At 38.9% G+C, this 27,761-nt stretch overlaps 1 protein-coding gene across 2 annotated transcripts in view; it reads left to right on the plus strand.

Annotated features, from left to right (window-relative positions):
- Positions 1 to 27,761, plus strand: part of LOC143300608 (E3 ubiquitin-protein ligase TRAF7-like) — a 116,902-nt gene that overhangs the window by 19,702 nt on the left and 69,439 nt on the right. For both annotated transcript variants that reach the window (XM_076614391.1, XM_076614390.1), the window contains exons 3-5: positions 3,662 to 3,808; positions 13,173 to 13,237; positions 21,975 to 22,096. In XM_076614391.1, the coding sequence (XP_076470506.1) occupies positions 3,662 to 3,808; positions 13,173 to 13,237; positions 21,975 to 22,096 (334 nt within the window). The remainder of the gene's footprint in view (positions 1 to 3,661; positions 3,809 to 13,172; positions 13,238 to 21,974; positions 22,097 to 27,761) is intronic.

The following is a 27,761-nucleotide window of genomic DNA, read 5'->3' on the forward strand; positions in this document are numbered from 1 at the left end:
GATTTGCTAACTGGACCACTTGGAGCACACGTGTAAAGAGGGTTTGCCTCAAATGTGTTGACAGACGATAGACAGGAATCACATATTTTTTACTTTTTCAAGATTTTTTTGTCACAGATCAGTTGACCAATTTATTTATAGAGGAAACAAAGTGGATGCATAGCAGACACTTTGTTGGATCAGTTACAACCAGGAGGAAGGGAATATCATCAAAGCGCTCTCTCCTCTAAAGGGGGACTCTCTTAGGTGTAAGAAAAGCTTGATGGCTCACTCTCTGACAAAGTTATTAACTTTTTATCTTGACCAAACCCACATGTCATTGCAGGGACAGTTACTCACTTTCATGACTACAGGTGTTGTTATTGTTATCATAAGCTTGTAAGCCATTTTCTTTTCTTTTACAGGTATATATCAGACAATAAGCATGCTATTTCCAGCTGTATTTTGTTTGTTTTCTTTCTGGGTGTTATTCTGTGGAGGTTGAAATAGACTTTTTATTGTATGGAAATTATCATCTTCACTTTGAAATGCCTGAATGATAAAGATAAAAATAAAGATTAACAAGAGAGGCAAGGCCTTCAAGACTCACTTGTGATACACTTAAAAAAAAAAAAATCTAATCGTTAAAATGTGTTCTGTATTTGTTATTATAAAGCTTCAGGTTAAATGAAAAAAAAAAAAAAAAGAAGAAGTCCTAACGGCAGATTCGAACCCTGCGTGTTCGGATGAGAAGAAACTGCCTTATCCATTACACTATCGTGGCTCCTTAACTGATGTTAAAAAATATAACATTTAAACATGCTTTTTTAAAGGGCGATAAATCGATTGCGGTATTCGCAGTGAGAACGCTGTTTAATATTATTCTGATGTATCTTGGGCATTCAAAAAATCTTTAAGGGCAATTAAAAAATCTTTTTAAGTCCGTGGTAAAGGAGACGTGGCTATCCCCGCAATCACACTGCAACATTTAGCCGTTTTCTCTGGATCTAGATAGATGTACAAGTTTAGTTACACCCACCAGGAATCGTACGACACGGTCAATTCAATTTCTCTTTTATGTTCATTCTAGTTTTATAGTTTTAAAGTTGATATGAAAATTGAGTATTTTGTTAAACTAATAACATGTAGAGTCAAGTACAAGTACTTCTAAACGTCGTATGAAGTGAAAAGGACTTCATTTTGAGAAAAGGTAAGACAGGAAATTTTTGCGTTTCATCAATTCAGGGGTATAAACGCTCATGGTTTATTATTTTAAACTGTGAATTCCGACTGATTCTATGCCGGGATATTTTTATGGCAGTTTGGGACATAATCCAGTAAATGATGAGGCGTTCACAAAGCTTTCTCTGAATAAATATTTAACAGTCTCCTTCTCCAACTTTCCATCACATGTTATCATGTGTTGTCGATTGAATATAGGATTGAACGGGCAGGTCAACAACTTGAATCAAAATGGCGTCATTCGCGTTCGTGAAGAATATGAGCACGCACTTTGAATATGTATAAATATGTGTATGCAACCAGTTGATTTTTGCCCTTGTCCTTCAGGGTTCAGCCAATAGATCTATAAAGTCAACTCGTCGTATTGATTTTAGTATTTTCCGAAAAAGACCACTTGGGCAAATGAACATAGTGAAAGCCCTGTACACTGAGAGTAAAACACACAAGCTTTTTATGTATTGAGTATAATTTCAAAATGTAATGTCTGAGATGAGAAAGATCAGTTTAAAGCAAATTAAGCCCCCTAGCATTAATTACAGATTAATTTCCCTTTTTTACTATCAGCACCAAAGACATGCAAAATAAATATAACTTCCATGCTTAGCAAAAGAAATTCCTGTTTGAACAAAAAATGATAAAAATGTCTACTCTTGTTGTTGTGTCAGAATATCAGATCAAAGTGCCAAGTTTAGAGAATTAAAAAAAATATGAAAAAACAGTAAATTCAGTTTGCATATAATTTGGCTTCTTTTATTATTTTTTTGTGCTCATCCCAGAGGTGCAATATTCTTTTAAACAAGATGACAGAAAGAACTGAATTTTTCCTATTTTTATGCCAAATTTGGTGTCAACTGACAAAGTATTTGCAGAGAAAATGGCAATGTTAAAGTTTACCACGGACACACACACACACAGACATAGACTCACTTTGTTTACACAAGTGAGTCAAAAATGGATCCAGGAAATTACGGACATGTACATTTAATATGCATATCTTGTAAAGTTTTAGAATCTATAATTCTGGGTGACATAGTTAAGCACTTTCAGAACAATAACTTGTACTCTGAATGTCAACAGGGTTTTAGAAGAAAAGGATAATGTGTAATGCAGTTATTTGAAGTAATGGAATGTTTTACAACTAAGTTAGATAATGGAGACACAATAGATGTAGTATATGTAGATTTTAAGAAGGTGTTTGATACAGTACCTCACAAAAGATTGTTATCAAGCTAGAAGCATATGGAATTAAGGGTAAACTCCTTGTCTGGATAAAGCACTTTTTAACAGGTGGAATACAAAGGGTAAGACTTTGGAACTCCTGCTCACAAGTAGCTGATATTTTATGTGGTATTCCACAAGGCAGTATACTAGGTCCAATTCTTTTTACATTATTTATCAATGATCTGTCAGAAAATGTGAAAAGTACAAGTAAAATCTCTGCAGATGATACAAGACTTTACAATATCACAGGTAACAGTGGGAAACTACAAAGGGACTTTGATACTTTACAGGAATGGACAGAGATTTGGAATCTTTAACATTCAAAAATGTAATGTTTTAAACATTGGAAGAAAACATCCTAAACATGAATATGCAGTGAATTTTAGCAACAGCATAAATCCTATTACTGTTTGTTGGGTAGAAAAAAGATCAGGGAGTAATTTTGATGAAACATTATCCTTTGGTCCACACATACAGAATGCAATTATTGAAGCAAACCAAATAATAGGTGTAGATGAAAGGTCCTTTGATTACATCGATAAAGACTTTTATCGAAATTGTACAGAGCCCTAGTTTGAACGCAGATAGATAATAGAGTATGGAAATGTAGTATGGTATCCACATTTAGAGACAACCTATTGCTTTGAAAAAGATTCAAAGGAGAGCCACCAAAATAGTTAAAGAATGCAGAGATATGACATACTTTAAACAGTGAAGATACCTGCAACTGCTGTTGTTGAAAGGAAGAAGATTAAGAGGATATTTAATCCAGACATATAAAAGATTGAATAACTTAGACAATATCAATGCAGACAAAATGTCTGTTAAGAGTTATTCTGATAAAACATGAAAACTGCACAAAGTCTTAACAAGCTAAAAGAACTGCTTGATAGTGATCTCAAAATACAACAAACTTTTCAAGGTTTTGATTAGTAGGATTTATGTTCATTGATGATAAAAGGAAATTAGAGCAAGCATGCAAAGCAAAACAGTAAGAAATCATGAAACAAGAATGACTGAGAGATAATTTTTTTTTTTTAAACTGGCCCCTGTTACTTCTACCCTATGTCAAATCTCAATGTATGATGTAGGACTTGATTAACTGGTATGATATTTTTATATATGAGTGTTTGATGATATTTGATTCAGACCATGCCACTGTTGTAGAATTTTGCATTCTTGGCTACATTTGATTTGTGATGAACTGCTGTGGTTGCAGGTCAGAGAAAAAGCCATGAAGACAGCTGCCCCTTTGCCATGGTTCTGTGCCCCAATTCCACTGCCTGTGGCCTCATGCGACGCAGCACACTGGAAGAACATCGATTGCAGTGCAAACATGCTGCTAAGCTCTTCCATACACACAATAGTACGTGGATGTATTTGCCAAAATATGATCCAGAATATATTGTCAGTTTATATGCTTGATGTTGATGGTTATATGGTTATTGGCGCTCCAATTTAAAGATGTAATGACAACCAAGTGATAGATATTGTTCTTAATTTATTTGTCATTCTCCATCAGGATATAACTAGATCTAAAGGGTTGTAAAGGGTTTGTGTATTTCTTCTCCATACTCGGCCAGAATTTCACCAGTACATGTATGTCTGTTGGGTGGTAAATGGTAATACTTACCCCGGCATGGGGGATTTTCAATGTGATTTTCTTGCATGTTTTTATGTCAGAAATCATGATTTACCTGTTTGCCATGTTTGAATTATGATATAAATGTAGGGGAAGGATGATAAAGGCCATTTTCCCTTCTTTTGGCCCTATAAATGACTTTTGGGGGTATATGTGAAACGATGCTATATCCACATATTTCATCACACAGTTAATTTTTTAATGTTTACAGAAAGGAATTAGAGTGAAATATCCCATGAATGACTTTAGAATTGGATTAGTGCCATAATAGCTTCTCACATGACCAAATATTTCCAGTGTGCTGAAAATGCTCAAAAGCCAGCAACCAGGTTACAGGATGAAGAATTTCTTTATCAGTGTAAGGGAACTCCTGACATGATTAGGCACTGTATCAGAATGTATTTATGTTATATATGTAGTATTGCATTTGATCAGTCTAATTAACATGGTTTATGGCCCAGCTGACCACAAGGGCCATTCTGTAAATAAAACGGGGTGTTTTTTCTTTTCTTTTTACAATGCATTTTTATGAAGGAAATCATGCAGTATCAGTCTGAATGGGGTTTATTTTGGTTTGAATGCAGGGGGAGTATATCTGTGTGTGTGTGTGTGTGTGCGCGCGCGTGTGTGCGTCACTTTTCCTTTAAACTGTATAGATGAAGTCTTGGGTAAACCTGGTTGCAACACCACAGTGCCCAAATAATGAACTTACATTCATTTTCTTTGTGTTAAACAGAAAGGTTACAAGCATGGACAGACAAATTATGCATCATTCACAACAAAAACAACTTTGAGACAGATATAGAATTAGTGACTGAACAAAGCAAGGCTTCGATTGAGAAATATGAAATTTGATGTTCACAAAACCCATGTGAATTTTGAAGGTTACACAAAGTTGGCAAAGAGACTAGATGATACATTGTACATATTTCACAGAGAGCGTTTCAAAAACTTTACAAATGTCAGCAGAGCGATATTCTTGGCACGCAGCCAACGCGGTCTGATGAGAACTGAATCAAGTGACCGTGTGAGAGGGGTGAGGAGGAGGGGGTGGAGACTGAGGGGGCGTGGCCTCACATCCATCTTATCACTTGGAGAAGTCACAATGTATTGTGTATCTATCTCTTAAAAAATATATATATATTGTGGTTGTTCTAGTATGATTTTGTGTTTGCAGATATCCATTTGTCCAGAAAATATGATGTTTTTGTGCAAATTACCTGACTAATGTTTGTAATGAACAAGTTGAAAATGTGACAAAAAACAAAACACTGATTTCAAAACAACAGCATGTCACTAAAAATATATAAAATGGGAAAAAAGCATGTGTTTTGTATTCTTTATTCATTTACCTTTCAGAAAATATATACTTTTATGGGTCTTTCTCCAATAACAAAGAGCACAGAATTTTTGGAAAATTTATACCCGTTTTTTGTGAAAAACCCTGGCAAATAGATTTCACTTAAATCTTATTTTCCTGGCAGCGAAAGGGTTAATTAATGAAAACAGTGAAACATTGACATTGGGACAGAAAGCCAAAGAGAAGGATACCACAGCCAGACCATCAGCTCCAAGCTCTTCTTTTTATAATGATTGAAACGTACACGCGCGCGCGCGGGCACACACGCAACACACACATAGTTGTTGCACTCTGAATGTAATAGTATCTTATCCACATGTTTTTCTTTTTACATAATAATTGATGTGTACATGGTGAAGTGAAGGGTGTGTCAGTTTTGTTTTTTGTTGTTGTTTTTTTGCTGACGGGCATTTTATTTTAGATGAGCCTAAAGAAAATTTTCTGTTTTTGGTTGAAGCAGATAATAAAGTATTTTGAATTGAATTGAATTGAATTGAAAAAGATGACTTGCACTGTAAGCTTCAACTGTTTTGTTTTCAAGAGATTGCTGCATCATACTGGTTACTGGTTACTCGTTGTGTCCGTGTTGAAGCTCTTTGGAGCTTGTTCACAGGTCTCCCTAATACAACTGAAAATACATACGCATACGTGGCGCAAGATATCGACAGTGACTAATAGTAACAATCTGGGTCGAATTTTGCAGGTAGCTCCTTCCAGTGTGCGTCGAGCCTGTTCTTAAAAGCACTGACTGATGGGGCTGTGACCACACTGTCTGGCAGGCTGTTCCAGGTGGCGGTTACGCGCTGAACAAAAAAACTGCTTCTGATGTTGAGTTTGCAGTGTGATTTGTCCAACTTCAGGCTGTGCCCTCTTGTGTCTCTGCCTTGATGGTAACTGATATGTGGGCGGCTGGTCAAGTACAGGCCATGCGTGTATTTATACATTTCGATCATGTCCCCCCTGAGGCGGCGGTGCTCAAGACTGGGCAGGTTCAGTGCAGCAAGGCGCTCTGGATACGGCTTGTCCTTCAGTGATGCAATGAGCTTGGTGGCACGCCTCTGTACGTCCTCTAGTTCGCAGCACAGTGTCTTGTGTCGGGGTTGCCATACTGTGTGTCCATACTCGAGAATTGGGCGAACTAGAGCCTTGTATAGCTGGATGAAGACTGCGGGGGTGAGAAAGTAAAATGATCTTCGGATGACTCCAAGAAATCTGTTTGCTTTCTCAGTTGCTTGGTTGATGTGGTTCTTGAAAATCAGCCCTTTGTCAATCAGGACGCCAAGGTCCTTCTCTACCTCACTTTCTGCTAGTTCCACAACTATCAGTTCCCCTTGTCCATTATGGCCTTTCATGTGGTATTTCCTGTCTGTCTTTGGGTTCCCTATTCTCATGACTGAGCATTTATCAGGATGAAACCGCATTTGCCATTTTGTAGACCAATTGTGAAGTCGATCCAGATCGTCTTGCAGTGTTGCCATGGCAGTATCGTTGTCGTTTCTTGCAAAAACCTTCGTATCATCGGCGAATAACTTGATATGGCTCTGGACATGTCGGGGCAGATTATTTATGTACATCAAGAACAGAACTGGACCGATGACACTGCCTTGTGGGATGCCGCTTGTCACCTCTCCTCTCTCTGACATTGCTCCGTTGACATAGACTCGTTGCGATCGGTGGCTCAAGAAATCCTGGATCCACCGGAGGACATTTCTTTTGATGCCGTGGGCTTCTACTTTGGCTACAAGCCTACGATGTGGGACACTGTCAAATGCCTTCATATAGTCCATGTATATTGCATCGACTCCTCCTCCTGCATCCAGGGCCTCTGTCCAGGTGTCAAGAGTGTCAAGCAGCTGCGTCACGCATGATCTCCCCTTGGTGAACCCATGTTGTTCTTGGTCGATGAGGTCGTTTCGCTGCAGGTGTTCAGTGATATGCTCGCGGACAAGCACCTCCATTACCTTGCACAGGACACAAGTCAAGCTTACTGGCCTATAGTTGTTCGCTGCAAAACGGCTTCCTTTCTTGAATACTGGGGTGATATTTGCAGTCCTCCACTCATCTGGGATCTTGCCTGATTCCATAGATTTTTTGAACACAATTGTGACTGGTAGCACGAGGACATCTGAAAGCCCAGAGGGTATACGAGGGCTGAGTCCGTCCGGTCCTGGGACTTTGGTTATCTTCAGATTTGCCAGCTGCTTGCGGACGCTTTCCATGAGAATGTCCATATTAGATAGCTCTGTGTCATATTCATATTCAGGCATGTCTGGTAGGTTGCCTTCTTTTTCAACTGTAAAGACACTCTGGAAGAAGGTGTTCAGCAGATCTGCTTTCTCTTTGTCTGTAGTTGTCTTTGTTCCATCATTTCTCTTCAAGTCAGCGATACTTGTCCTTGTTTTCGTCTTCGTCTTTACGTATGACCAAAATGACTTAGGGTTTGTTTTGGCTTGTCCTGCTACCATCTCCTCTAGTTTCTTTTTTGCTTTGCGGCATGCCTTTGTTGCCTTGTTCCTGCTTTTGATGTAGGCCTGATAGTCCTGTCCATTTTTGGTTTGCAACCAGCGTCTATACAGCTTGTGCTTTTTTCGCACCGTTTTGAGTGTATCTCCATCAAGCTACTTCTTCCTTCTTGCTCTTGAGCCTCCTGTTTTGGGGACGTGTTTCTCTGTTGTTTTGTCCAGTTCCCTACGCAGCTTTTCCCACGCCTCTCCCACTGACAGGTGTTCCAGCTCCTCCTCCCATCTGATGTCTTCCAGGTCTTGCCTCATTTTTTCAATGTTTGCCTTTGCGAAGTTGAAGTGTTCTGTCTTTTCAGATTCCTTGTATGAACAGGATAGGTTGACTGTCAGTACTACATGGTCGCTTTTTCCAAGAGCTGGTGCTATTGTGATGTCATTTATAATGTCTTCCCTGTTGGTCATCACCAGATCGTCTAGAGTTGGACACTGGCCTTCTCTAATTCTTGTTGGTTCTCTCTGGTGTTGAATCAAGAATGCTTCCTTTGTTGCTTCTAAGAATTTGCTGGCTGGGTGGTTTTTGCCTTTCAAGCTCCTGTTATGCACCCAGTCGATATCGGGGTAGTTGAAATCGCCAATTAGCAGCAAATTTTGGTGCTTCTTGTCTGCCACGTTTACAAGTAGTCTATTGAGGCTTTCATTGTTTTCCTCTGTTTGATGATTATCGGTGCCTGAGCTCATGTTGGGGCTTCTGTAGATCAGCCCAATTGTGATATTTCCTTCTTGGAGCTTACAGTCTATAAAAATACACTCTTCAAAGTCCGTTTCCAGTTCATTGTTCAGGGATGGTCTCAATTCGCTTTTAACATGTAAGCAAATACCACGCCCATTCTTCTCTAGGTTGTGGAATTGATCATAGCCTGGAATGGTGGTTTCGCTCTAGCTCTCTTGGACAGCAAATCTCGAGTTCTTTGGCTTAACTTCTACGATACCAATCACTGCAGGCTTATGGATTTCTATCATGGCTTCTAATTCAGTTCGTTTTTTAAGAAGACTATCCGCATTTGTGTACAAACATGTGACATGACTAGAAATCTTTCGCGTAGGTGTTGTCTGACTAGATAAAATATTTGGTGTAGATGTTGCCTGACTAGAACTGTTCAATGTAGCTATGACTTGACTAGAAAAGTTCGAACAGGATGGCTTGAAACTATTTACACTATTTACATGCTTCTGACCTCTGCCTAATTGTCTTCCCCCTCTCGTGCTGGTGTCGGGTATTTCCCGATGTTCACGACTCTTCCGTTTCGGCGCACCCATTTCGCTGATTCGTCCCCCGATGTCTTGGCCTCTTCCTGTTTCTGCTTGAGCTCCTTGAAAAGCGCCTCTTCTTCCTTCCTCTCTGTGGGTGTCATATCGTTTCTTGCACTGGAGTTTGTGACCAGCAGCTTGGTGTTGCTGTCTGTGTCCTGCTCTCTGGCTGCCCTCTTAGCTTTCCTGAATGATTGTAGAACTTCATCCCTGGTGTGTTGGCTGGGGAAGGAGAGTCTCAGTGGCCTGGGATTTTTTGCTGTTGAGAGGTTTCCTAGTCTGCGGACATCTGTTGGATTGTGCTGGTTGTCTGAGCAGCTGATTTCAGTCATGAACCTCTTAACAATGGTTTCTTCTTCCTGAGTTCTTTTTTCTTTGTCTGTTGTAGAAGGTTCCTCCAGTCCAAAGATGACCAGGTTTTTGCTTCTTCTCGCCCTATCTTCTGCCTCTTCTCGCTGCTCTCTGACTTTCTCCTCCATCATTTTTTCAATGCCATCTTTGTCCAATTTTGCCCCTCCTGATGCATGTTCTACCCCTCCTGTTGCTGACAGACTTTTAACCGCTTCCAGCATCTTGGGTGGGAATTCTCCTTCCTCAATCTTTTTGAGTCGATCCTTCGTGTCGTTCATTTCTCCCTCAAGTGTGTCTATTCTGTCCTCCATCATTCCAAAGCCGAGTGGAAACTTTCTGGCTAATTTGTTGCAGGGTGTAGGACAGTACCAGTGGAGGCCGGATTTCTGTTCCTTCTGGTTTGCTTCTGCTTGTACCGCCTTAAACAATGATTCTCCCAGGCCTACACATTTTGCATGGTACCAGGCCCTGCACAACTCGCAGCCAACAGATCGCTGTCTTTCCTCCACCTCCTCCTTACAAATGCTACATTTGCTTGGCTGCTTGTCCTGGTCACTGTCACAAGGCTGGCTGCTGCTCCCCTGGTTTAAAGCAGGTCCTTTTTTGCCTCCAACTGTCTTGCTTGCACTCATTTTTCCAGTTGAAGATGGACCGAGAGTTGGTAGTTTCGTGGTAACAGGTGAGCTTGTGATGCTGAGCTAAAAATAGATCGGCAAGACCTAGTCTGCTTCGTACTTGTTCTTGGTCTTAATAAGGAAGAAAAAAAGTCACTCACCGGCCAGATGATGTTTTGGATGATAATGTTCTGCTCAAGGGATGTTGAATCGAAAAGCAGGAAAAAGGAATCACAAACAAATTTGCTTAGGCCGGAAGTGGTAGCTAAAGTTGGGCGCGAAGATCTGACCGTCTTCAGCGGGTCCACCTCGGCGTCGATATTTGCTTTACAGTGTCAATTACCACAATTAACTTGTTTGTCCAGCTCCAGAAGCACTTTATACACTTTGCCAGACGATCTGATATTGTTGTCACAAAACTTATTTTGCTAAATCGATTTAATTTGTGGCCTCGAGTTCACTGTCTTCCATCTTACACCACGCATGCGCACTCACATCTCACATCATGTGTGACAAAACGAGGAAATGGAACCCAGTTTCTAAAGACTAGAGCTATCAAACAGGGAAACATGCAGCTACTCAAGCCAAAGGAATTGTTGTGTCTAAATGCATGACAGATCTTGTGGCACGGGAAGTACACTATCACAAATTCTTTCAGAAGGGACTTAATTCTGAGGCATGTGGATAGACGTGAAAGAAGAAACAAATTATTTACACAGCAAAGGAAGCCCACAGGGACGCTTTTAACAATGTGTGAGTAAATTGAAAAGAGCACCATTGGCGAAGATGAAGTAGAGCGCTTTACAATGCTGAGTGACGTATTATGCATGCAGTTTCACAATCTTAACCACAGGACTGAACATTTTGGGACAAAAGAGGTTTTGCAGCTCCTAACCAGAGTTACTAAACTCATGAGACATACATAAAGGCTGAACCATTAAAAATGCTTTTGTTGTTTCTGCATCAGAGGACAGAGGGTTGGAAGAGGCAGTCTCTTTCAGAGTTACAGATAGGCTCAGGTGAGGCCAAGGAATAAAATGCTCCTGATTCTGTGAAGGACTTTCTGGTAAATGTTCTGACTGGAAAGAAAAATGCTCCTGAAAAAAAGAAACAGAATCACTGCCTATATTTCGTAAGATGTGTTATGCTTTCACAAGTGGAAATGCCAAAGCACATCGTTCTGGGCACTGCAGTCGGCCAACAGGAAATGCTAAACTTGTCAGTATACACATTTTTAGTCACTTTGGCCACTGTATGTCTCACAGTTGTGTCCTTGAACTTGAAACTGCAATCTCTTACAATGGACTTTGAAGTAAACCATCTGTCCCGATAAAGTGATTCCTCACTCCTGCAGAGACTATTGATTTACATGAGACAGGATAAGGATCTGGCAAACACATTCAACACATGGAATTGTCATTCAGAAAATAGTAAGAAACTCTGAAAACCAGGCCCAGACACTGGTTTCCAGTGATGCTTAACCTTCATTGACACACCCACATAGACTTCATTATCAGCCTCCAGAGCTCCAGCCATGTTTCACAAAAGATAAAGTTGAGTCCGTACTTAAAATAGATGACACTCATGGCCCCATTCAACTTACTGCAAATGATGCTGCTATGTCCAGATTCATACAGATTCTGACCAGATACAAATTCTGTGAGCAATGCACAGGTTGGGTGTCACTCACTGGAGCGAATCTGGCCAATGTGCAAGAGCAGTCACCAGTTGACTGCAACCTGTTCATCCTGTCACAGACAATATAATAGTTTAACACATTTTGCAGGTGTCACTGAACGCAACAAGGCAACTGGGTCAGGAGTATGCCTTTGTCATGTTTGACCTTGCACTGATGGTCATTTGGCAAAATAAACATTCCCAGAGGAATGCAATTTGTCTCCGTTCATTTCAGTTTTCTTTTACTTTCCTTGGTACTCAGGGAAAACTCAGAAAAGAAGCTTTAGAATTATCATTGTTCAGTCAAGTGCCTGCGCCAGTGGCTCCACTGAAGCTTTTGTGACCGAGTTAAATTTTGCAATTTACTCTAAACTGTCCGATATTTCTGCTGGCCACATCTTTCACAAGTGCCAAAGAGGGGAGTTGGTGTGTGTTTTTTGGTGTGTGTTTTTTTTGTTTTTTTGTTTTTTTTGACATTGTCTGGATTCTTCAACAGCAACTGACATTGAATGAGACAGGTAACTATGGACATCAAAACTGACCAGTCTGTGAAGTAGATACTGTGACCCCCCACACCCAATCCCCCTCTACCATCTGCTGATGCAAGTGGGGTGTATGGACACATGAATCATTAATGATGATGTTTTGTTTCCCAAATAAAACGTTCTAAATTGTGGCGATGTGATATGTGAAGTTGTGGAGTTTTGGTCAGCGTTAGAATGTCCGTAGTGCTTGGGTACATTTTAGCAGGTCATTGTTGATACTAGAAGGCTGAGTAATATAATATGAAGCTCAACAAACCTAATCTTAATCAAATAGAACACTTCACCACTGATAACAGCATACCATTTTTATTGATCACACACTTTCACCGCAATACGAAAACCATGCCTTTTGGGGTGTTTTTTTAACCTTACCCTGGTATATTCATAGTGTAATTCATTTTTGGCAGACAGGTATATTTGGACAGCATATTGGTCAAATGTTTGGGAAAACATATTGAAAAATCCCCCCTTGCCAAGGTAAGGGGGATGGGAGTGGGGGGTTATGGTCACCTGAAGAACTATGTTGTATGGTGTTGCATACAAATGTACGGGGGAGGAGGAATGAACACAGTGATTTTATTAAAGGAAGAGAACTAGAGCAATAAGAATAGAATACATAGCTATGTTTTCAAAATACAAAGAAATATGTCAAATGAATTATAAGTTATGATAAGCCAGCACATGCAAATTACAACAAACCCTTTCTCTCTCTCTCTCTCTCTCTCTCTCCTCTCTCTCTCTCTAATTCACTGGGCATTGTTGTATGTACAGATCACCACAGTCAGATGTGTCAGTGTGAGAACCACATGTCTGAAGTGACACTGCTGAGGAAAAAGGTGAGTGTTGCTTACCACTGACTTTCTAATTTGTTGCAGGGTGTATATATTTATATTAACCCCATGGGTGCCCCAAGACAAAATGTTCCATTCCCTTCCAGAATGCAAAAAAGTGCCCATGTACGGAAATATCTGTCTGCATCATTGTAGGAAATTTTCTATCACAAAATCATAAATTGATTTGAAAATGTCATATTTGGATAGTGTGTTCATTTTCCTTTCAGATTTTTTTCTCTCTCATGGGCAGTTTACTTATTCTGAAAAAGAGTAGCAATTTTTTTGTTTTTATGTGGAAGATAGGAATGCTATGAGAGGTTCAAACATGCTGGGATTTTACAGTTAATAACTTTCGTAGTGTGCCCATTAGTGGTAACTTTGATTTGATTTATGGAGTAGACAACATCATCATCAAAATGTCAGAGAATTGGACATGTCCAGATTTATTATTGTGTATAAAATAGAGCACAGATAAAAAAATTTTTGATTAGTTGTTAACTTCTAATATGATTGACTGTATTGCTGAGCAAACAAATGAATGTGCATATGTCATGACTTTAGCAAAACCACATAGCTCTGGAGATGAACTCTTGCTGGACATCAAGAGACAATGTGATCCAAGTAAACTACAGCAAGAACCATAATCTGAGTGCTGCAATTAAGTAAAACTGTGTTTTAATGTGAGGAGAGTGTCCTAGTGACCCTTGAATGACACATGAGCCATGAAGGCTCTTACAGAAATGTATGTCTGAACCTCTGTAAAACCACTGTCCAGTGTTTCAGTGTTTGTATTTCCTATTAGGTGATTGTGAGTTGAAAATAAGTGTGATTTCTAACCACTTATTTAACACAGATTGAATTCATATTGTATGTCCACTACTATTAGGATTGAGATGACAAGAAATGAAACTGAGTTTGTCCTTTGACTCCTGGAATTTTAAGAAATCATGTAAACAGTTTGAGTCTATATAAAAACAACAACAACTTGTGTGTGTGTGTGTGTGTGTGTGTGTGTGTGTGTGTGTGTGTGTGTGGTAAGCTTTAACATTGTCATTTTATCTGAAAATACTTTGTCTGCCAATAGCGAATTTGGATTAAACATAGTGGGGAAAAAAAGTTCAGTCATACCAGTAATAGGTTGTAAGTCTTCCGGATTAAGCTGTATGTTGGTTTATGTCATCGAGGATCCAATTAAAAAAAATCTCAATTTATGGTTTGGTTTGAAGACGGCCCGACCCCCTTTTTTTGTTCGCAATTAAAAGAAAAGAAATACAAATTCTGCACAGAACACACACATTGACACTAATGACACCATTCATGTATTTACTGCCTTTGAATATTTGAAAGTGGATACTGAATTAACTAGAATGAACATGAAAGAGAAATTGAATGGGCTGCATTGTAGTTTCTGTCAGCATGTCTTCTTCTTCTTCTGCGTTTGTGGGCTGCAACACCCACGTTCACTCGTATGCACACAAGTGGGCTTTTACGTGTATGACCGTTTTTACTGTGCCATGTAGGCAGCCATACTCTGCATTTGCGGGGTGTGCATACTGGGTATGTTCTTGTTTCCATAACCCACTGAACACTGACATGGATTACAGGATCTTTAATGTGTGTATTTGATCTTCTGCTTGCATATACACATGAAGGGGGTTCAGGCACTAGCAGGTCTGCACATATATTGACCTGGGAGATCGTAAAAATCTCCACCCTTTACCCACCAGGCGCCATCACCATGATTCGAACCTGGGACCCTCAGATTGAAAGTCCAACGCTTTAACCACTCGGCTATTGCACCTGTCCTGTCAGCATGTCGAAAACACAGATCTGGAGGAAATGGCTACAGTGTGCAGTGTGCCTGAGGCGATGGCAACGTCTCCTTTACTGTGGACTTTGAAGAATTTCTTAAATTATAAGGTATACCAAAAAAAGGATCCGGAAGACTTACAACCTATTACAACCTATCACCTGAAATACTATAATCAATTTATGACACCAAAGAATATACATTTAGATATTATTCTTTAAACGTCATTAGTATGATGCAAGTCTACTTTCTCTCGAACCGAATGTGACTGGTTCAAATCTGCTGACATGCTCTCTTTTTTTTTTTCTCTCCAAAGCTTTATATCATTAAACACAGAACACATTTACCTTTTTTTCTTTTTCTTTTTTACTGGATACAGTGTGTATCACAAGTGAGTCTTGAGGGCCTTGCGTCTCTTGTTATTTTCTAAAAATCACAAAAAGATTCTATTGTGTAACACAGTGATTAACTTATTTCAAATGACCTCAGTATAAACAAACTGCTGTTTGAAAAAGAGTCAAAAGGTTGTATCAAGAATTGCTTACAAAGAGATCTTTTTGATATTGCACAAAATTAGATATCAAGCTAAAATGGTTTCAGGTTTGAATAATACACAGGATACTAAGTATAACCACATTTCTGAAATAAATGAAAGTTGAAGAAGATGATAGTGCACATTTCTTTTTGAGCTAAGAGTTTCAATTGAACACTTTCCTTGAAGTTGTGAATGTGTACAGCATTTCTGGTCGGGATTACCAGTACTAAATGAAAAGTGTGCTTTGTCCTTACACTTACCATGGAGATATGATTGTGTACTGCATTTATGGTAGGAATTACCAATAGTAAATGAAAAGTGTACTTTGTCCTTCAACTTCAAATGAAATGAAAACATAATGATATGTGGTACAGATTCAGAAGTTCAAGCAGATACATATTTGATTTAATCATGTTTGCCAAGTCCTATATTTGACTCACTTGTTGAAACAAAGTGAGTCTATGTTTTAACCCAGTGTTTGGTTGTCTGTGTGTGTGTATGTGTGTCCATGGTAAACTTTAACATTGCCATTTTCTCTGCTAATACTTTGTCAGTTGACACCAAATTTGGCATAAACATAGGAAAAATTCAGTTCTTTCCAGTCATCTTGTTCAAAACAATATTGCACGTCTGGGATGGGCACAAAAAAATAATAAAAGAAGCCAGATTATATGCAAACTGAATTTTCTGTTATATATATATATATATTTTTTTTTTATTCTCTAAACTTGGCACTTTTATCTGATATTCTTACACAACAACAAGAGCAGTCATTGTTATCATTTTTTGTTCAAACAGGAACTTCTTTTGATTAGCATGGAAGTTATATTTCTGGTATTTGTCTTTGCTGCAGATAGTAAAAAAAAGGGAAATTAATCTGTAATTAATGTTAGAGGGGTTAATTTGCTTTAAACTGATCTTTCTCATCTTAAACATTACATTTTGAAATCATACTCAATACATAAAAAGCTTATGTGTTTTACTCTCAGTGTGCAGGGCTTTCACTTTGTTCATTTGCCCAAGTACAGTGATCTTTTTCGGAAAATACTAAAATCAGTACTATGAGTGGACTTTGTAGATCTGTTGGCTGGGCCCTGAAGGTCATGGGCAAAAATCAGTTGCGTACACATATTTATACATATTCAAACCGTGTGCTCATATTCCTCGCAAACGTGAAGGTCGCCATTTTGTTCCAAGTTGTTGACCTGCCCGTTCAGTCCTATATTCAATCGACAATACACGATAACATGTGATGGAAAGTTGGAGAAGGAGACTGTTAAATATTTATTCAGAGAAAGATTTGTGAACACCTCATCACTTACTGGATTATGCCCCAAACTGCCATAAAAATATCAACAAGAGAGGCAAGGCCTTCAAGACTCACTTGTGATACACTTAAAAAAAAATTCCAAGCTTTTTATGTATTGAGTATAATTTCAAAATGTAATGTTTAAGATGAGAAAGATCAGTTTAAAGCAAATTAACTCCCCTGGCTTTAATTACAGAGTAATTTCCCTTTTTTACTATCTGCACCAAAATGTTTGCAAAATAAATAAAACTTCCATGCTTAGCAAAAGAAGTTCCTGTTTGAACAGAAAATGATAATAATGACTGCTCTTGTTGTTGTGTCAGAATATCAGATCAAAGTGCCAAGTTTAGAGAATATAAAAAATATAAATATAACAGTAAATGCAGTTTGCATATAATTAGGCTTCATTTTTTTTGTTGTTGTGCCCATCCCAGAGGTGCAATATTGTTTTAAACAAGATGAATGGAAAGAACTGAATTTTTCCTATTTTTATGCCTAATTTGGTGTCAACTGACAAAGTATTTGCAGAGAAAATGTCAATGTTAAAGTTTACCACGGAAACACGGACACACAGACACACACACACACACACACACACACACACACAAAGACAACCGAACACTGGGTTAAAACATAGACTCACTTTGTTTACACAAGTGAGTCAACAAAATCAGTCGGAATTCACAGTTAAAAATAATAAACCATGAGAGTTAATACCCTTGATGAAACGTAAAAATTTCCAGTCTTGACTTTTCTCAAAATGAAGTCCTTTTCACTTCATACGACGTTTAGAAGTACTTGTACTTGGCTCTACATGTAATTAGTTTAACAAAATACTCAATTTTCATATCAACTTTAAAACTATAAAACTAGAATGAACATAAAAGAGAAATTGAATCGACCGTGTTGTACATTCCCAGTGGGTGTAACTAAACTTGTACATCTATCTAGATCCAGAGAAAACGGCTAAATGTTGCAGTGTGATTGCAGCGATAGCCACGTCTCCTTTACCGCGGACTTAAAAAGAATTTTTAATTGCCCTTAAAGATTTTTTGAATGCCCAAGATTCACCAGAATAATATGATTTAAACAGTGTTCTCACTGCGATTACCGCAATCGATTTATCGCCCTTTAAAAAAAAGCATGTTTAAATGTTAAATTTTTGAACGTCTGTTAAGGAGCCATGATAGTGTATTGGATAAGACAGTTTCTTCTCACCTGAACACACGGGGTTCGAATCTACCGTCAGGACTTTTTTCTTCTTTTTTTTTCTTTTTTTTTTAACCTGAAGCTTTATACTAACAAATACAGATCACATTTTAACGATTAGAATTTTTTTTTTTAAAGTGAATCACAAGTGAGTCTTGAAGGCCTTGCCTCTCTTGTTTTAGATGTAAAATAAGTAAACAAAACAAACAAACAAAAAAAGAGCCACACGTTTCTGGTTTCCTAAGGGAGTTAAAATACAGATTCCTCCCCCCCCCTTTTTTTTGTTGTTGTTGATAACCTCCTATAATTTTTGGTACAGACTTTTTGACTTGCTTGTGTAAACAAAGTGAGTATGTAATAACCTGGTGTTTGGTTGTGTTTGTGTGCAAGAGAGAGAGTGTGTGTGTGCGTGTGTCCATGATAAACTTTAACAAATTCATTTTCTCTGGAAATATTTGTGTTTTAATACCAAATTTGGATTTTACAAATTTGAAAAAAAATATATATAGTAATACCAATCACAGGTTGTAAGTCTACCGGATTAAGCAGTATTTCCATTTCATGAAAGGTTTATTTTGTTGAGGCTCTGATCCAGAACATTTATTGGGGCTATCTTCTCATTTAGTTGCTTGAACATGTGTTTGGGTTTGATGAAGGCATGACACTGTTTTTCTTGTTCGCAGTTAAAAAAAAGAAGATATACCGGTACAAATTCTGGACAGAACACAGAATGACACTAACTACACAATCGACATGTTTACAATGTTTGTGAATATTCCAAGGTGATGGTCACTGTGTCTTTATCTGTCTGTCCATCTCTTTTATCTTTTTTTTTCCTGCTACTTTGTTTCCCTTTAGATGTAAAACTGCGCATTCACAGTTCTATGTTTTTTGTTTTTAATTTTTTTTTTTTTTTTTTTTTGATAAACTTATGAAAGTTCAAGTCATGGTATTTTGTGGGTGGACATAATTATTGTTGAAATATTTGCACTTGTATTGGACATAAAAGCCAAGTAAAGTTATTTCATTTTCCTCAACTATCATGTTGTATACATAGACACACATCCACTCTCCATGACTGTGTATGTTCAGCAACAGTTAACAACAGTGGCATTGATTCAGCTGGTGTGTGGATTGTCTGACATTTTTGTAAAGAGGGATTCAATGCCTTTCATGTTTGGAGTTTACATCTGAGTGATGGATAAGTTTGTGGTGTGAAAATAGAGAAATCAGAAATGATTACTTGCAAGGAAACTGTAAATCTTGATTCTGATTGAACACTAGGGCTGCAACAACAGTAAGAGTATGATGTATGTGTATGTCCTTACAGTAGAGCAGTGGAATGTACCCCACATCTTAGCAAAGAAGCTTATGCACATGGGACTTGCTTTTCCCTCTATTTCATGGATTTTAGACTATCTTACTAACAGGCCCCAGTTTGTGAAATTAAATAATTTTATGTCTACTGTTTTTTACAAACACTGGGGCACCACAAGGCACAGTGCTCTCACCATTTCTGTTTACCCTGTATACGGCTGCAGAAGTTTGTATAACACATGCCCACTGGTCAAGTTTGCAGATGACTCTTGACTAACAGTTTCAGTTTCAGTAGCTCAAGGAGGCGTCACTGCGTTCGGACAAATCCATATACGCTACACCACATCTGCCTAGCAGATGCCTGACCAGCAGCATAACCCAACGCGCTTAGTCAGGCCTTGAGACTAACAAGACTGATTACTGATGACGAAGATGATGACGCTGACTATCGAAGAGAAATTGACAGATTTGTGAACTGGTGTGATGAAAATTACCATGAACTGAATGTTGGCAAAACTAAAGAACTTGTAATTGACTTCAGGAAAAAGAAACCATGTTTAAGTAAGATTATCATTAAAAATGAAGCTGTTGAACAAGTATATTCATACAAATATCTTGGTGTGATAAGTGACAATAAGCTTTCTTGGAATGAAAATTCCACTGCACTTATTAAAAAAGACCAATAGCTGTATGTACTGTCTCAGAAAAAATGAGGTCTTTTAATGTATGTGACCAGTTGCTCCAGATGTTTTACACATCTGTTGTCTGCAGCGTTTTAACTTATGGCGCTGTGTGCTGGGGGGGAAACTTGACCAAACACGACAAATACGGGTTGGAAAAAGTCATTAGGAAAGCGGGTGGGGTGGTGGGTAAAAGACAAGACACCTTTAGCGACATCTACAATAGAAAACTGACTGACAGACTGAAAACAATTTTGACAGACGAAACACACCCACTACATGATGACATTAATAGTCGACGATCGGACAGAAGTGGCAGGTTCATAGCTCCACGCGCAAGAACATCTCGTTACATTAGCTCATTCATTCCTTGAGCTATTCGCGCACACAATCAAAGCATGCAATACACTCACTCATAGGACTCACAAACCTCCCCCCCACCCCCTCCCAGTACCACCTGAACTCTACGGTAGGCGAGTGCATGGGCATGGGCAGACATTTTGTGTGGGACTGTGTGGCTGAGCACAGGCAAGCGTTACTTGTACGTGCTTGTGATTTAATGGATTTCATGTATCTTAATGTTAGTTTACTGATTTTATTGGCGTGATATATGTTGTGAGAGGGTGTGGGCGCACAAGCATTCATACATGTGTGTGTGTGTGTGTGTGTGTGTGTGTGTGTATGTGCATGTGTGTGTGTGTGTGTGTGCGTGTGTGTGTGCATTTTATAAACACGATTTATTTGATAGATGTTCTGATATGCTGGATGTTTTTATATGTTTACATTGTTGTGCAATACGTTATTGTCTTGATATGTGCATGTGCGTGTGTGTGTGTGTGTCTGTTTGTGTTTGTGTGCATTTTACATTTATATACGATCTATTTGTTGGAGATTTAAAAAAAATTTTTTTTAACGTTATACGCTACCTTGTCTTTACACGTATGTGTGGTGGGGTGAGGATGAGAGTTAAATATTTATATTTTATTTGCTGGATGTTTTCTATTGGTATACATTATTGTCTTAATGTGTGCGCATGTGTGGGTGTGTGCAGGTGTGGGGTTGTTTTAGTCAGCTACTGAGAGTTTATATCTGACTTGTTTTAGTGTATTGTATGGTACATATGTTCTTTCTTTATGTTGGTGTCTACAACGAGCCTGCGATTGCACATGTTAATTTCCATGTGGAGTAATAAAGTGTTTTTGAATTTGAATTGAATATGTATATATAGTAGAGCAGTGAAATGTATGTCACAGCAGTGGTGCAAGTGCATGTCCTTATAGTAGAGCAGTGAAATGTATGTCACAGCAGTGATGTATGTGTAGTATTTCAGAAGTGCTGTGTGAATCTTATTAGAGTAGTGATATGTATGTCATATCATAACAGTAATATAACAGTAATAACAGAAGTGACTCGTATTTCTTACTGAGTGTTCATCCAGGATCAAAAGCAGTATGGGCCAATTGATTCATTTTTCTTAATTTCAGTGGGTTATTTACAGGTTGTATGTATCAGTGGCACTTTATTTCAAACACACTGTGACATGTCTTTGAATTTTTGATTGTTTGTTGTAATACCAAGAAATATGTGGGCCAATCAAATTGTCTCTGCTCAAATAGATTGTTATTAATACAAGTATTTGTGTATTTTGCGTAAACAACATATTTTCACACAAAACACAAGCATGCTGGTCTCCATCATAAGAGTGTGCTCAGTATGATCATCCAATTTTTACACGTAATTTTCAGTGGCCTTAAAATGAACTCATTTGATTACGGCGTGACGTGGTTGTCATGTCACAGCAGTGGTGTTTGTGTCATTATATAACAGCAATATGTGTGTCATATCATAGCTGTGATGATGTAGATATGTATGTCTGGCAGGTGGACACACTGGAGAAATCTAACATCTCTCTGCAGTCACAAGTGGACACTCTTTCACAGCACGTCAGTGCACTGGAGCAATTCAAGTTGGATGCTTCATGTCAGCTGGACAGATATACAAGGTAGGAGTGACTTTTTAAAAATACTTTATTTAAGTTTGTTAATCAAAAGAAACTTTTTTCCAAATTCAAAATTTCGCAAAGTTACAAAAATAGATAGACATAATATACGTTTAGGTTTGATTCAGTCAAGAAAATTAACCCCTTATTCCCATCCCCAGTGGGACGCCTGACAACCCCAATATTTGTGACTGAATTTGTACTCCATCACAATATGTGAAATGGTATATATATATATATATATATGTGTGTGTGTGTGTGTGTGTGTGTGTGTGAATATTTTGAGACTTTGTGCTAATGTTTGTAATGTCATGATGAACATGGAAAATATAATATAGTCATTACTAAAATTATTTTGCAGTGCTGAAACACTGACTTATGCTGAATGCTCTGGATAGCAAATGTTCACATTATGGTCAAATTAATTCAAAGGAAAAGTAGAAACAAAAGCAAAGCAGTACAGCGGAAAGACATCAGACCAATAGTGTCACTGTCACTTTCATTGTTCTGATGTCATTATTTTAGGAAAGTGCTTTCCTCTGCATTATGGAAATCCAATTCTTCACAGCTGTAAAATGTCTCTAAAATTTCCAGAAGCACCAAGCCAACATAATGCACTTTAAAGATAATGTTATCAATGTCAGTGTGTGTAATCTGGGTTATGGGTATGGGTAATGGAACCAAATATATACCCCAAACGAAGTTTAAATGTTCAAATATAAAACAAGAATGATCATGCACGTTAAAGTGCACCTGTACATATCTTGTACATATCTTGATCGTATTCTGATTTAACTTGAAAGGCCTACACTCTTACATAATATCGATGAAATAAACACTTAAGTTGCCCATGAACACTGAAGACATATCACAGATTCAGACTCTTCAAACATGTGTAGAATGGATCGAGAGACTGCAACTGTTCTTAACACTTTCTGATCTTTCTTGACATAAGGCAGCGCCATTCAGCAGCATGCTGGCATGCTTTACAATGTGGATGATTTCGTATGGCAAAATGTTCTACATGTATGTATCAAAGCCATCCTCAGTTTGAATTGAGGAGCCTGGCAGGAAAGTAAAAAGCTAAACTGGCACTGTATATTTTGCTGCAGTTCACAATACGCAAAAAAACCATTGTGTAAACATACCTCATTTCGGTTTCCATTATGGTACAACAAGTTTTGATTTGCTTTTCATAATATCCGTCTACTCAGTGTCGTATTGCAGAGCAACAACAGTTACCATTATATTTATGTTTTTTCAGAGTTTGAAACTGCAGAATAAGACAAATCTGCAAAAGCCCCTTTTTTGTTGCAAAAGCCCTTTTAGTATGATCATTTTTACCAAAAAAATATTATCAGTCAAGTGACTGACTGGCTGCCACATCGATGGAACATATCAGAATTATATGCATCAGTGACTGATGACCTACATGAAACCTAAACCCTGAACATATTAAGAACATTCTTATACAATTTGACATAAAGGTACCCCAAAAGATGGCTGTACATATTAACATTGTATATCTATGCATGAAAATGAAACTTGAAAGCAGAAAAAATACATATATGCTAAAGATTTTGTGTGTGTCCTACAAAGGCAGTGTTGATGGTACTACATTCAGAACTGGTGCTGTATGAATAGCACAGCTGTCAGAGTTTTTGTGATTTGGAAGAAACTAAAGTCAAATGAAAGACGAGTAAAGCAAAATATAAAATCTGACTGATACAGTCATAGAAAGCAGTGAAAGTTTCATCTGGTACCCTCTGTTTGGAGAACTTAGAGACTGAGCGTTCTATGGAGCTGGAATATAGATTGATCTACAGCTAAGCAATTTCTCAGGGTGTACAGTTATATTGTGTGCTTTTTGTATTAACAGTACTATTATTATACTTATGATTTATGTTCAAAATATTGTCATATTGTGGGGGTGCAAAGTCATCTTGCATGTACTGAAAATCTAGCCTATAGCATCTTGATTTTGGGCAGTTTCTGGCATGGAGACATTTTTGTTTGGGTATTTTTTGTAGCCATTTCACTCTCTTTGATTTCTCTGTTATACAATAAATTAATGACATTGATTTGCCTTGGATGAAACTTAAATTTTTTTTTTTAAAGCTAGTAAAATACTCACATTTAACTGAATGTGTTGTTTACTTAAGTTGCATGTGTAACAATGTGTTGAAGGCCATGCATGGGAGAGAACTGCAATGGCTCGATCTCTGATGAGTTAACTGTAAAAAGTGGTGTTGACCAAGTCAGATATTGTCATCCTGATGTCCAGCATCATGAAGTTTTCACTAAATTATGACAGCCAACTTTGGACTAAAAATTGTGATGATTGTGTGAGATTTGCGCGGAAGTGGGAATGGACGAAGACAAAAATGAAAATGGATTTTAAATTTGAGACATGATGCAAACAAGATTGACTCTACAGATGTGTGTTTCTGTGTGCCATATGGTCAGACTTAATGAATACGGATCCAGTGGAAAGTAAATGCTGACAAAACACACAAATGATCAAGCACACAAAATGACCTGCGGTGTAGATAACTGCAAACCTGATGGAGCAACCACATCATCTTAATCAACTGGAAAACACACCATTGCCAACCAGACTGCGGAAATGAAACCTGTGTAATGCTCAGTTTGGCAGAACACTGTTTGCTGTATTGTTTTGCCAATTCATTGGCGAAGTTTGTGAAGAGCTGTAGATAAAACAGGTGCTCCAAGATTTCACATTATCAAGAACAGCTGCTACTTCCTTTGGCCTCAATATTAACAGTCCACTATATATAACCGTCAGTGACTCAGATCACCACAAACATGACAGCCACACTCATCCTCCCCTTATTCCTACTTTCATGAGCAAAATGCATGGTGTAGGCAGAAATTCAACCTCTCCCCTTATCCCTCTCTGGATGCAGCATTGTGAGATGCGTACAGTGACAGTACTATGTTGACAGTTAATGAGTGACTCAGCTGTTCAGTGCTAGAGAACCTGAGACTGGTTACATATGATGAAAGTGATTTTGTGCTTAAAGTTGAATAGAAAAACACTCCTTCCACCATTATCTCCAGTTGTGTAAGAAATATTACTCCCAATGGACAACTGAAAGTGACACCTGGGGATGATTTTTAAAAATTATTTTTACAATGGGTATGCTGTAGCTCTCTCTCTGTCTCTGTGTGTGTGTGTGTGTGTGTGTGTGTGTGTGTGAATTATTTCACTATTATAGTTTGTTTTCATAACAGGAAAGGGCTTGACTTATGTTTTGTTTTTAATAAAACATTGCTGTTGTTTTGCTCCAATGCATTCTACCTTTTTAACACCAGTAAACCTTTTGCTATGCTGGATTGTACATTCTGATGAATTAAAGACCCACACTGAGTGAAAGTTTAGTATAAATCTTTTCTTTAAGTTTTTCTATACTAAGGTACGCTATAGTGTACCTCATGTGCACAACGCTTTGTTACTGTGGTACGCTATAGCGTACCACGAGTTTAAAAATTCATAATTCACAGGTTAACGGTCTTGTATGAAACTAAATGACACAGCTCTATTCTATAGTCAAAAGTGCACCTTTACTTTTATTGTGTCTGAGAATGCCTTTGTTTGAGTACAGTACTTGTGAGTGTACAGTCACCCAACTCTGGCCTCTCACTCAATCGCTGGACAAGATGGCGAAATTGGCGAAAGTGTTGAAGACACATGGTTTCAGAGACAGTGACTCAGCAGCAGACAAACATGTAGCTGTTGCTGATGTTGCTGAAGGCCAAGATATGAAAAAGGAAGAGTTTCGGGAAATTCTCATGCATGAGTGGCACCAAAGCTTCTCTGTTTTTCTGATATTTTTAGTACTCCATTCTAATAGGCAGTACAGCATGTGCATATGCGTGAGTGAGTGTGTTTGTCCAGGTGATACTGATACTGATTCTATAGTGGATCTCCATTGTGCATACACATTTGCCCATTCAAATGCTACAATTAAGAAGTGTCCGTGGTGTAGTGTTCCATGATTGTTCTGGCTCTGGTCTGCTTTGATTTGACTCCACTTAGCGTCCCTGAACTCATTCACGCTAAGCAGCAGTCAGACAACGGTTTTAGAGGCTTGCTCCATTTATTCCCAGAATGCTCCTAACTATATCCATAGTAACAATCTTGTTACCGAATTCTAGCCAAAAACGACATCCCTCCTTTTCTCGGGAATTAATTTAAACCATTTAAAAAAAAAAAAATTATTTTATTTAATAAAGCATGACCTCTGTTTCTAACCTTTAAATTAATGTTAAAGTGTGTAATGACAAAATTTAACGAAACCGACTATTTCTCTTTCATCATTCATCATCATTATGCCCATCGCTCCCGGTGGAGCATAGGCCATCGACGACTCCTCGCCATCGCTCTCTGTTCTGGGCTGTTCTGGCCATTCCAGTCCAGTTTGTCCCTTGATGCTTCAGCTCTGCCTCGGTGTCTCGCCTCCATCTGTTGCGAGGCCAGCCTCTCTTCCTCTTTCCCTGCGGGTTCCAGGTCAGGGCTTGGCGTGTGATGCTGGACGCTGGCTTCCTGAGGGTGTGTCCAATCCAGCCCCACTCCCTCCGCAGTATCTGCTTGGCCACTGGTTCCTGTCCCACTTGCTCCCACAGATCTTCGTTTCGGATCTTCTCCTGCCATCGGATTTTGTAGATGCGCCTCAGACAGGTGTTGAAGAATGTCTGAATCTTCTGCTGCATCGTCTGTGTTGTCCGCCATGTCTCGCATCTGTAGAGCAGAATTGACTTCACATTGGAGTTGAAGATGCAGAGTTTGGTTTTCATACTGATTGCTCCAGATGCCGAGATGTTCTTGAGCATGATGAAAGCTGTTCTTGCATTGCCGATTCTGGCTGTGTCGTCTCAGTCCGTGCCTCCCTGTCGGTCAGCCACGCTTCCCAAGTAGACGAAAGACTCCACCTCCCTGATGGGCTCTCCACTGACTGTGACTGGTGTGTTGGCAGTGGTGTTGATCTTCATCAGCTCGGTCTTCTTCTTGTTGATCTTGAGCCCTGTCCTGGCTGACGTGGTCTCCAGGCGAGTGGTCTTGTCCAGCATCTGGCTGTGGTTGTGTGACAGGAGCGCCAGGTCATCAGCAAAGTCGAGATCATCCAGCTGTGTCCAGAGTGTCCACTGCATACTGTTGTTCCTGCCTGTTGTAGTGGTCTTCATGATCCAGTCGATGACCAGGAGGAAGAGGAAAAGTGACAGCAGGCACCCCTGACAAAGTCCGGTCTTCTCCTCGAAACTTTCGGACAGCCAGCCTGCGTGGGCAGTCCTGCAGCTCATGTCCTGGTAGGTGCACCGGATGAGGGAGATGATCTTCTGTGGGACTCCATAGTGCCTCAGCAGCTTCCACAGCATCTCTCTGTCCACGCTGTCAAAGGCCTTCTCATAATCTAGGAAGTTGATGTAGAGGGGGGAGTTCCACTCCAGCGACTGTTCCACGATGATGCGCAGGTTGGCAATCTGGTCGGCTCAGGATTTGTTCCGCCGGAAACCTTCCTGCTGGTCTTGGAGCTTGGGTCGACGGCCTCTTTCATCCTTTCCAGTAGAACCCTGTTGAGAACCTTGCCAGGTGTTGACAGGAGCATGATCCCTCGGTAGTTGCTGCAGTCCCTGAGGTCTCCTTTCT

The sequence above is a fragment of the Babylonia areolata genome, chromosome 26, assembly GCF_041734735.1.
Source record: "Babylonia areolata isolate BAREFJ2019XMU chromosome 26, ASM4173473v1, whole genome shotgun sequence".
Lineage (NCBI taxonomy): Eukaryota > Metazoa > Mollusca > Gastropoda > Neogastropoda > Buccinidae > Babylonia > Babylonia areolata.